Source organism: Anas acuta, chromosome 1 (assembly GCF_963932015.1).
Source record: "Anas acuta chromosome 1, bAnaAcu1.1, whole genome shotgun sequence".
NCBI lineage: Eukaryota > Metazoa > Chordata > Aves > Anseriformes > Anatidae > Anas > Anas acuta.
The window spans coordinates 76,321,708-76,332,275 of record NC_088979.1 but is presented as its reverse complement, the minus strand read 5'-3'; the positions used below and the strand labels follow the sequence as shown (position 1 = coordinate 76,332,275).

The 10,568-nt window shown below is 47.6% G+C and overlaps 1 protein-coding gene across 2 annotated transcripts; it reads right to left on the bottom strand.

Annotated features, from left to right (window-relative positions):
- Nucleotides 1-3,305: 3,305 nt before the first annotated feature.
- On the bottom strand, nucleotides 3,306-10,114 carry LOC137856971 (mRNA decay activator protein ZFP36L3-like). 2 transcript variants are annotated; one of them, XM_068682928.1, is made up of 3 exons: nucleotides 8,935-10,114; nucleotides 6,310-6,357; nucleotides 3,306-3,822 (listed from the first exon to the last, which is right to left on the bottom strand). In XM_068682928.1, the coding sequence occupies exons 1-2, from the start codon at nucleotides 10,093-10,095 to the stop codon at nucleotides 6,349-6,351; spliced, it is 1,170 nt and encodes a 389-aa protein (XP_068539029.1). In that variant the 5' UTR covers nucleotides 10,096-10,114; the 3' UTR covers nucleotides 3,306-3,822; nucleotides 6,310-6,348. The 2 variants fall into 2 exon arrangements, with proteins under 2 accessions (XP_068539029.1, XP_068539020.1); XM_068682919.1 differs by lacking the exon at nucleotides 3,306-3,822 and adding an exon at nucleotides 5,126-6,223 and having other exon boundaries at nucleotides 8,935-10,113.
- Between the last annotated feature and the right edge of the window lie 454 nt (nucleotides 10,115-10,568).

The window sequence follows — 10,568 nt, the reverse complement described above, 5'->3', positions numbered from 1 at the left end:
CTTCTTTTTTCCCCAAAGTACGCTAAAAGGCAACACAAAGAGTGATCTTCCAAGCTCTCTGCTTGAGCTCCGTAAGCAGTTCCTTGAAGTGCCCTCATGCTTAGTGGGTTGGCATCACCAACAGCCTGTTCACCTCCACTTGCAGGCAGGGCTCTTTTTACTGCTCATGTATTGGCCTGCAAGGCATATTTGCCTTCTGGCACTAAACCTCCTCAAGGTACTCTACACATAGCGTTTCCACCAGCCTATACCATAATTAGGCGGTGCGGCTGAATCTGCTTATCCTGAATGGGGAAGCAGAGAACAGATTGGGCCCCTGAAATCACATTTTTTTCCCTTCAATAACACCAAATGCATTGTGCTTCTACAGGAAAATCTCTGTTCTTGGAGGTGTAAGGAGTTTTGCATTTCTTTTAGCAATCCAATTTAATAGACTGTTCTCCTGGTGGATACCTGATAACAGAGCCACTCATCTGGCTTGGGAGACTGCCAGTGAGGGAGAGAGAAAGAAAAGTGACAAGAAAATGACACAGAAAAAAGGAAAATGAAATGCTTCTCTCAATCCAGATCACTTTGAGAAGCCTATTGCTTCAAATCTCTTTCTCATTACCCGCATAGACACACCAAGTGCAGCACACACCTGTACTCCCTGAGCAGAACCCCCAACCTTGAACTGACTTTTATTTCATTGCCAGGAATTCAGGACTGCAAACATTTCTAACCCCAGAACCTCTGGTAAGTAGCTGTACAAACCTCATTCCCCAGCTTTAAGGGCAAAAACCTCTTTTTGCTTCGCACTGTATGGAAGAGATGTATGTGGTAGGGAACCATCTGCGGGTACTAGCAGTATTCCTTCCTTCCAAGCATCAACATGAGTGACACTGGACTTTCACGGAGCGGGGAAAGAAAAACAACAGAGGAGAAGGGGATGTACAGTGGAAAATAATGGCCAGAAAGTTGAAGGGGAGAGTGGACAGTCTCAGCAGGGCAGGTTAAAATTCTGGGTTTGCATTACACATTTTAAGGAGCTGTCTTGCCCCATCTATAGAGGAAAACACGTATTGTCTTGCAGCTTACTGATGACAGCCCCATCACTTACAACCAGCACACCCAGCCCTTAAACTGTGGTTGCCTTTGAAGAGCAAGCCACTCACAATAACGGGTTAAGCCTTCATATGCAAATAAACTTATCAGTCTATCCCAAACACTGCATTATTTATGGACGCTATGAACCACATAACCGAGGCAGAAGGTGCTTGTAATACCTAAAGCAAATGTAAACCATATTTCTGTTTTTAAACAGCCATTCCTGACTTTAGATCATTAAGACTGTCATTTTAAGTGGTGAGTGACATTTCTGGCATCCACTGACGAAGGTGCAAATTGCACTAAATGCAATTTGAGTTTTAGACTCTGCACAGAATCTACAGAATTAAGCTAAATACTGACAGAGTTAAGTGGAAAGGATTTTATTGGCTACAAATGTTCACAATTGAAAAAAAAAAAATCAAAGAAAAATGATTTTGTTTGGATGTAAACATTCCCTGCTGCCCTGGAAATACTAACACAGAAACACTGCACTGAGATGCTGGGAAGAAGAAAATGTTCTCTAAAGTAAAGAAAGAACAACCACCACCAAAAAAGGTAAAAGTACTTCTTGAAATATTTCAAGTTTATGAATATTATAAAGATACTGTGTGTATTTCTACTTAAATCTCATATGGCATATAGCTGATTGACCAGTGAACTGCCATAATATGAAGATGCCAACTGGTTTTGGTGAGAATTCCCAGTCATAAAAACCTGAACAAACAGTAAGAGTGCTTGGACAAGATTACATGCATAAAAATGTACGTGCTGTATCAGGCTGGACTAACACATACTGAACCCTGAAACAGCATGATAGTCAAACCTGAGGGCCAAAATGAGAGGGGAAGAAGTAAGATCTAGCTTTGTAAAATTTCTCAGCAAGTTTTCAGGGACAAAAAGTCTGTAAGAAGAATTACCAAAAGCTCTCCCATAGACACTGTAAGTTGTTGCAGCCCTGACTAAGCAGATGGCCCCCCAAAAGTTTGATAACTTCACTAGGCAACACATCCACAAACACTCAGGCTGTTAGTACTGCCTCACATCCCTCTTCTCACTGGTTACAGCAGTCTCTGGGCTTTTGGGTTTGATTTTACTGTAAGAGTTGTCAGAGGGACCTGCAGCCAGCTGCGCTGGTTTCACAAAAACACATGAACCTTGCAGGCAGCCTGGAAGTCTCCCACGTGCACTCCATCCAGACAGTTAGATTCAAGCTAATTTAGATGCTTGCAAAACTTCATGCTAGACCACAGTAACTTGGCAAAACGACGCACACGAGTGTGAAAGGCTCTGTGCATGCAGACACTGCCTGATCCTAAGGCTAAGAACACATTTGCTGTGTTCACCAGATTTTTATAAAAGAGAAAGTCACAGCTGATGGGATAACAGGAGAAAGAGCGAGATGGGAAAGCAACAATTGAGGCTTAAATTGAAAGTCACATTGAAAAACTGACAGGATCTCATCAGAGCTCGGAAGTAATAATTTTGCTCAACTGCAGCAGTGATGGGGCTACCTCACAAGTAAAATGTGCTATCAATCACCTCACTTTTAAGCTCCATCATTACACCAGTAAAGGGCAGAAGAGTAGTAACAGGCTCATTTTTCAGGCTCATTTCTCCAAGTATCTCAAAGCTAACAGCTGCACACAGGTGGAAGTTTGAAACACCACTGATCTGGCTCTAGCTGTGCTGAAGCTTGACTCTTCCCAGCCGTGTCAGTTTGCCCAGGTTTACGCAGTATTGTCTCACCCCTTCCCAAGTTGCAAGACATTTTGGGCTGTCAAATCACTGCACTGCTTTTAATTTGCCCTTTGTAACAAGACCATGTATCAATCCAGCCTATAAAAAGCACACCTGTGAAAACAGGTACCTGTCTTGCTGGAAATCTTACAAATAAACTTATCTGCAATTACCCCAGAAGTCTGTGCCAGAATTCTAGTCAACTAACAGAAAACTATTTTTCTATAACATGCTGGTCCTCCCAAAGAAATCAGTTCCCACACATTTTAGAAGTATTCCCACCCAGAAATTCCATCAGTCTTCTATTTTCGCTGCGATTTTGTACAAACACTGCTTGAGAGAAACTGTGGATGCCCCATCCCTGGAGGTGTTCAAGGCCAGACTGGATGGGGCCTCAGCCAACCTGATCTAGTGGGAGGCATCCTTGCCCACGGCAGGGGGGTTGGAGTTAGATGATCTTGAAGGTCCAACCCAAGCCATTCTGTGATTTTATAATTTATTTTGAGCAAAGCATAAGAAATACAGAAACACTGAAGAGAGAACATCTTCCCATCCTATCTAAGTAATGGGACTTACAAAAACAGTATTAAAAAATGTGTATTCGCGATTTCTGCTGCAGAACACAGTGTACGGGTAATAAAATCATGACTCATTTCTCCTCTAAGCCTCTCACCTACTGTGTGCTGTGTCTTCACTCGTCACTCAGTTAAATGGTTATCTTCAACATCTGCTTTCAGGCAGCAGGTATCAGCACCTCCATGCTGTCTGACGTATCATGTAAGTGACAGCAAGCTTCGCCTGCAATCACCAGAAGAAATCTACTCATGAATCAATGATGAACAGAAGATCCGTGGTCCTGCGTCACCCCTTCAGCACAGCCAGCACGCTGACTCAACAAGGACACGACAACCTCAGGAGCTGTAAGGGCAGGATTCACCCAGTGCCAATGCCATACGCGCATCCATGCAGTAGCGAGTTGCTGGGAACCGAAGAAACCTGTTGAAGCCAAATACTTCTAATGAGAAACTAAGGGAGAAGGAATTTTCATGCAGAAGCTTACAGCACAGCAATGAGCAGGGCAGCACATGTGCAAAAATTAACACCAGAGCAAGCACATGCAGTGAAATTACAGGGGGCTCAAAGACGGTGATGAAGGCCAAGTTTATGGAGGTCTAAAACAAAGTGGGGGCTATTGCAGGGAGATCCCGTGTGTCTGAAAAACACCACTGCTAATACTTTGCATGGCAAGTATCCTTAAAAGCAGGAAGCAATTTTAAAGCAGCCACTAACACTGGAGAGCAAGGCAGAGCCCTGGCAATGTCTCCAGCACACAGAAGACAGGGTGGTCCAGTCCAGCATCAGTGGCAACCAGGAAACTGGGAGGTGACAGAGTGCCAGGAAGGGCACCAGACTGTAGGAAGACTGGAGAGAGTAACAGACAAAACCAACAAATTCTTGGCAGAAGGACTAAGCAACAAGCACTAGGAAGTGCTTCAGACTCCAGCTGGGTATGCTGCTCCCAAGCAGGACAGGAAAAACACGACTGTCACTGCTTTGCTGCTCTGAGTCAGGAGGTTAAGACGCACGCTTGTGCAACTCATCACTGGGACAGAAGGGACCAATGTCTGCTCATCCTTCCTTGCTTCTCCTGCCACCCAGTGCCCTTCCGCCCCCACTTGCTCCCCAGATCCTGCCACTGTTACTGAACTTCCTCAGGAGAAGATGCCTGCAGCGATTAGCATGTAGCAACGATGGTGAAGAGATGTAGCACAGACTAGTGAGTAACAGAACTCAGATTTCCTGGGAAAACAGGACAAGGGTGAAATGATGCAAGTGATCTGCTGACTGAGCTAAAGCACCTTCTCAAGAATTAAAGACTCTTACAGTCCGTAATTATATCTGTAAGATTGTTTCATATTCTACCATATAGAACACAAATTTCAGCATTCAGTGGACCAGATTCCCATTCTGGAGCCCACTAAAATACTGGTATTCCAACACAGCAGCTGTTACGTTTTCCGGTAGACTACAGCCTGATTCCTACCATTGCCTCAACAACCGGCAAATAAAACTACAACAACTACAGTTAGAATATTATCAAGTCTTTATAAAACAAAGCATGGCAAGCCAACTTCAAAGGCCAATTTGTTCCTCGTCAATAGTTAAGATTCTGTTGTGCTTTCTTAAGTAGAAAACCAAAAATTCTGTAAAAGGTCAGGTGATGGAAACCGTGATTGCAAAAGGGGAAGTGATGATATACGAGCAAGGGGGGAAAAAAAGACTAAGATTAAGAACAGTATTTAAATATAAAAATTTATTTAGGTGAAGTCACAAACATTTGTTTTAAATCAATTTACAAACACTTCATGTTATGCATATTACTGAAACTATCAAGGAAAGGTAAAGGAGAGCAGATAACGGCAGTTTGTTTTTTTTTTTTCCTGAAACAACTAAAGGCATACCCTTACCATCATGTGCCTTACTGGATCATAGTATTACCTTGATCATACTCCCTAGTATGCAAGGGGAAAGGAAAAGAAAACAAAATACTGAGATGTAAAATAATTTAACCATGAACCAGTGAATATGATTTTCATGAACGCCAGACCACAAAAGTGAAGTCTGATGCTCAGGATCCTAAGCATTCTATAAGACAAAAATAGAATAATAATTTAGGTCAATTGTTCTATCTGATCAAGAATTTTGTAATGCACAATTGGGCTATAAATTACTTCTGGCAATGACAGCAACAGTTAATCCATTTCTCAGAGACGAAAGAAGAGGCGGTATTGAGCCTCACAGAATTATTTTGTCAACAACCTGAGTTATACCAAATGTAGGATACTGTTTAAAGTCAAATATACATTTATGTTGCAGATATTCTCAATGAAATGGTAAAATTAACAGCTGTAACAAGACAAGTTATGATTTATTTTTTAAGCAAATATAGTACACAGATTATTTTACTTTTTTTTTTTTCCTTTTCTTTTTGAAGTGTCCGGTTGTGATCTGCAAAGATCCAGGATTGCACACAGGTTTGCTCAAATGAGAAGGGTTAATCTGCGCATTAAATTGGCTTATATTTTCAATGTAGTATTTTAGGGCAGGGTTCTCCTCCGGGAGACTGTTCCTGACCTCATTCAACCAATGTTCAATTTATTCACCTTCCTGAATCTTTGCCCTCTTTGGATAGTCTGTGACAAGTGCTGCGCTGCAGGAATTCCTGTTTTCCAGCAAACTGGCTTGCTCTGCAGGTTTGTAGTCCATTGTTACAATTGCTGATTGGGTAAAATGAATTTCCTACGTCTTCTCTAGCACAGCTTGCAACGCAACAGAAGCAGAGGTAAAAGAATGCACTAGAATACCAGAGCTCCACTTAAACACCAACGGAGTCAGGCTGTTGGCACCAATAAGAAATTCTGTATTTAACAAATCTGTAAATATTTAAAATCCAAAGTTAGTCAGTTTTATACATAAACTCACCCACTTAGTCTGACTGCCATTCCAACTGGCCTTCTGTTTTCATGGAGTCTGAAATAAAAAAAAAAAATAAACTGAGAATTGTCCAAAGTTAACTCACATGCAGGAACGAATCTCAGCTATACCAATTACTGCCTTCAAACAAAGCTGAGGTTTCTCACTTCCCTAAGCTAAAGCAAGCTTATACCTCTCTACTGTCTCCCCGGAAAGGAGGGTTAGCCTCAAACACGTCCCTTTATTGCCTTTGACTTTGTTTTTACTGGTTAACCTTCGGTGCAGAACTGGAGAGATACAGGCACTGCAACAAACTGACATGTACGAATCTACTGAAAGGGGAAATTAAATAGAGTCAGGCTGCCCAATGCTGTCCTCTGAAATGAAAACAAACATCATTTCAAGCAAACAATCTGGGAGAAAAGGTCTCTGTAAAACTTCTCAATAGTGCGAAGGTGAAAACGCTCAGGTTCTGGTCAAAGCCTGTTGTCTATCACGGCCTATTCTCTCCCATTTGAATTCTCTGATTTTTTTGCCCAAATGCAAAGCCACAACCTTTTACTTCTCTGAAGCAGTTTTACAGTTGGAGCTTGTCAGGAGCTGAGACTGGGTGAGGGGGAAACCCTCAGGTCAACATTTCCCTGCTGCTGCCTTGCCAATGATAAGCTCATGCTTTATCCTAAGCGTCATCTACATTTAACAGCTGCTCAGATGATTGTTTCAGTTAAGGATGTTCTTCTTCCTTGAGCAGTTATAAATTAGTATGTGCTACCAATTAAGAAGTGCTCTAATAACAGACAGGTAGCTGAATCCACACTTAATGGTTATACAGCTTTTACTTCCCATCACGCTGTTATTAGCACTGCAGTTTCTATGTTCAAACAAACCACTAAGCTAATTTGGGCGTTTTATAAACTATTTAGCTAAAATAAACACGTTGAATTTTTCTTTCCACAGCTTCTGATTGGTTCTTCAGACGAGAGGAAAAGTCAATGTCAGTACTAAAATCAATTGGAAAATTTCCACACAACCAAAGGGGATCGAGACCTCTGGTGTCTAAGCAGCCAGCAGTCCAAAGCTCTGCACTGTCACAACAGTTATCATGAAAGTTACAAGTCTGGGTAACGTTACAGGCTGAAGATCCGTCTCGGATGAGATGAAATATATGAGATATTTTCCATCTGGTGCTCACATAAGATCTGTAGTAAAATAAAAACTGAGCTGCTGTTCTTGAGAATGGAGAAATCTAAACAGAGATATCAGAACAAGTAACGTAAATCTAAAACATCAACCACAGAAAGCACCAAGGCCACACGGCTGGCACTGGGACCTACTACAATACTCGTTCGTTACACTGTCTTTGTTTCCATTCTTTGTCTGCAGGTTGACCCAGAGATTCTGACAGGTAGAGAAATCAGGGTTTGGTGATGCGCTGAATACTTGGAGATCCCCTGAAAAAGGTCCTCCCTTTCCAGATCAGACTAAGAGTCCAACAGTTTAGCCACTCCTCTCTGCTGAAGGTAACCGAGAAGTGCAATGTCTGATGAGCTAGCAAAACCCCTTCAGGAATGGAAAGGTTCTTCCTATGGACCTACTTTTTTTTTTTTTTAAAGACATAAATATGGACAATGTAACAGAACCCTTTAACCATCATTCAGCTGGCATGAAACTCAACATTTAGTACCCAGCATTTTCTGCTCTGGGGATCTGACAGATTACAGCCACCAGTATTAAAAACAATACCCCCAAAAAATAAAACAAACAAAACCCAGTACAACCCTAAATATAGACAGGCAACTCTCTTTGTACCACTGGAGCGTGCTGTCACAGCTCAAGCAGTGGAAATAGTAGATTTGCCTGTGTATGTTCGAGGTTATGCCAACTCAGTGGCACTTGATGTCTGTAATAAAAGCAAATCCTTAATGTGAACAAAATCTTCCCTGCCTCCCCTAATCATTTGCATCCCACAACACAGGCCAGAACTCGTGGATTAAATCTGCTGAGGCCCAAAATAAATTAAATCTCCGAATCACAGTAAGCTTGCAAGCCGCGGCTGTTCAAATTGAAGTTTGTCATTACTTACATCAATTTTCCTGGCCTCCCACACAGCCTGCAACTACCCAGTGTTCCTACAGCAACAGCAGAGTCTGTACTCTGTGTCCTGGTACAGCTGACAAAGTTAATTTAAAATCTAAAAGTTAAATCTTTTAGAGACAACACAAAGTAAAAGAAATGCCCTTCTTCTGATGGCTTTAGGGAAACACAATATATCCTCAGGGATACATTGCATCCTCAGGAGGCAATTACTGGGGTTCCTAACTCCCGATGGCTGGAGCAATAGACATTACACAAGCAACTGTTTGCCCAGGGAGCATTTTTCCCCAGCAATCCAGCAATTCCCCAGCACACCTCCCACAGCAGCTGGCTGGGCACCTTGCGCGGTCCACACAGGTATGGCCCATGCCTCGCAAACTGATGCTTGGTGGGCACGAGCTCAGGGTCGGAGCCGTGACGTGGGTGCCTGCAGACATCCCAACTGCCCATCCACTTTCCTCGCCCCTTCTCCTCTTCCCCTCGGCAGGGGCATCACTGGGGCCAGGGGATCGCACCGCCGCGGCCGCCGGCCTGTCACACCTGGCTTTTCTCCTCCTGCTTGGGGCTCTGGGACGACGATGAGGATGGTGGCGGCGGCGGTGGTGGCGGCGCGGCCTGCGGCTCGCTCTCGGCACGGTGGTGCCTGCTGATGAGCGACTTGAGGGGCGCCATCCACTTCATCCAGAGGTCCAGGTCGACGTCGCCCCAGGGCAGGTTGGGGTCCTTGGCCGCCCGCCGCCGAAAGTCCTCGTCGTAGCTCATCCACGAGGTGCCCCCGTAGGTGGCGTGCAGGTTGCGGATGGTGTCCAGGTACTTGAACATGGCCCCGCAGCGCGCCGGGTGCTTCTCGCACACCACGCTGGCGTACACCAGGAAGGCGGAGACCCACTGGTCCAGCGTGTCCCCCGGCCGCGGGCCGTGCTCGGGGGCCAGCTCTGTGTGGAGCAAGGAAAACAGGTCAATGAACTCCCCCCGCCAGATGCGCTCCTTGGTGGCCTTGGCCAGCTGGTAGCCCAGGGGCCGCCGCAGCCCCACGTAGGGGGTGGCCGCCGCCTCCGCCGTCGGGGCCGGGGCCGGGGCTGGAGCTGGGGCCGGAGCCGGGGCCGGGGCCGGGGCCGCTGCCGGGGCCGCCTCGCCCTGCGCCGCCGCCGCCGCCGCCGGGCCCCCGGCCGCGCCGCTCGCCGCCGCCTCGGCGCAGGGGCTGGCGGCCGCCGCGGCCGCCCCGAGCGCCGCCTGCCGCTCCAGCCAGCGCGGGTTCACGTACACCGTCCGCAGCCGCGGCGCGGCCCCGGCCCCGGCCCCAGCCCCGGCCGCGGCCGCCCTCGCCGCGCCGTCGGCGCCGGGCTGCAGGCGCAGCAGGGCCAGGGCGGCGGCGGGCGCGCAGGCGGGCAGGTCGCTGCCCTCCCGCCGCGGGGCCGGCTGCGCCGCCGGAGGCACCGGCAGCAGCGCGGGCGCCGCCCAGGGCGGGGAGCCGCCCCTAGGCCCCGCCGCCGCCGCCAGCGCCTCTAGGCCCGGGAGGCCGAGCCGCGAGCCGGGCGCCACGGCGCCGAGCACCCATCGGGTCTCGGCCACCCCGCCGCGGTCCCGGGGGCTCCGCGACCTCCCCTCCTCGCGGCGGCCGGCGAGCGCCGTGCCCAGCGGCAGGGGGGCCGCGGTTCCGGCCCGGCGCCGACGGCGGCTCCGCCGCCTCCCACGTGGCATCGGCGCGGAGGCTCCGGGCAGGGCCGCGGAGGGGGCGGGGGCTGCGCCCGGCGGGGCGGGGACGGGGCGGGGACGGGGACGGGGACGGGCGGCGGAGGGGGACGCGGAGCGGGGCGGCCCGGAGCCGGCCCCGGGGCCTCTGGGCATATATATATCTATTTATATGTGTATATCTATATATATAAAAATAAAATGACCCGCTGCTCACCGTCACGGGCAAAATGGACTTCTCTTGGGGAAGGTTAATTGAACGTGCCGCCAATTAATAGTGCAGCAGCGCAGCGAGAACTCAAAACAAACCGAAATCACCTTCTCCAAATTCACCCTCTTCTATGTCCCCCCCAAGCAGCACAGGGGAACAGGGAATGGGGGCTGCGGTCAGTCCCTGACACTTCACCTCCACCGCTCCTTCACGGTCACTCTGCCCCTGCTCCCCCTGGGGTCCCTCCCACGGATGCCGCCCTTCCCCAACT

Bases quoted from the DNA above. Each gene is read 5' to 3' on its own strand.
- LOC137856971 (XM_068682928.1), bottom strand. From the start codon at position 10,095: ATGCCACGTGGGAGGCGGCGGAGCCGCCGTCGGCGCCGGGCCGGAACC.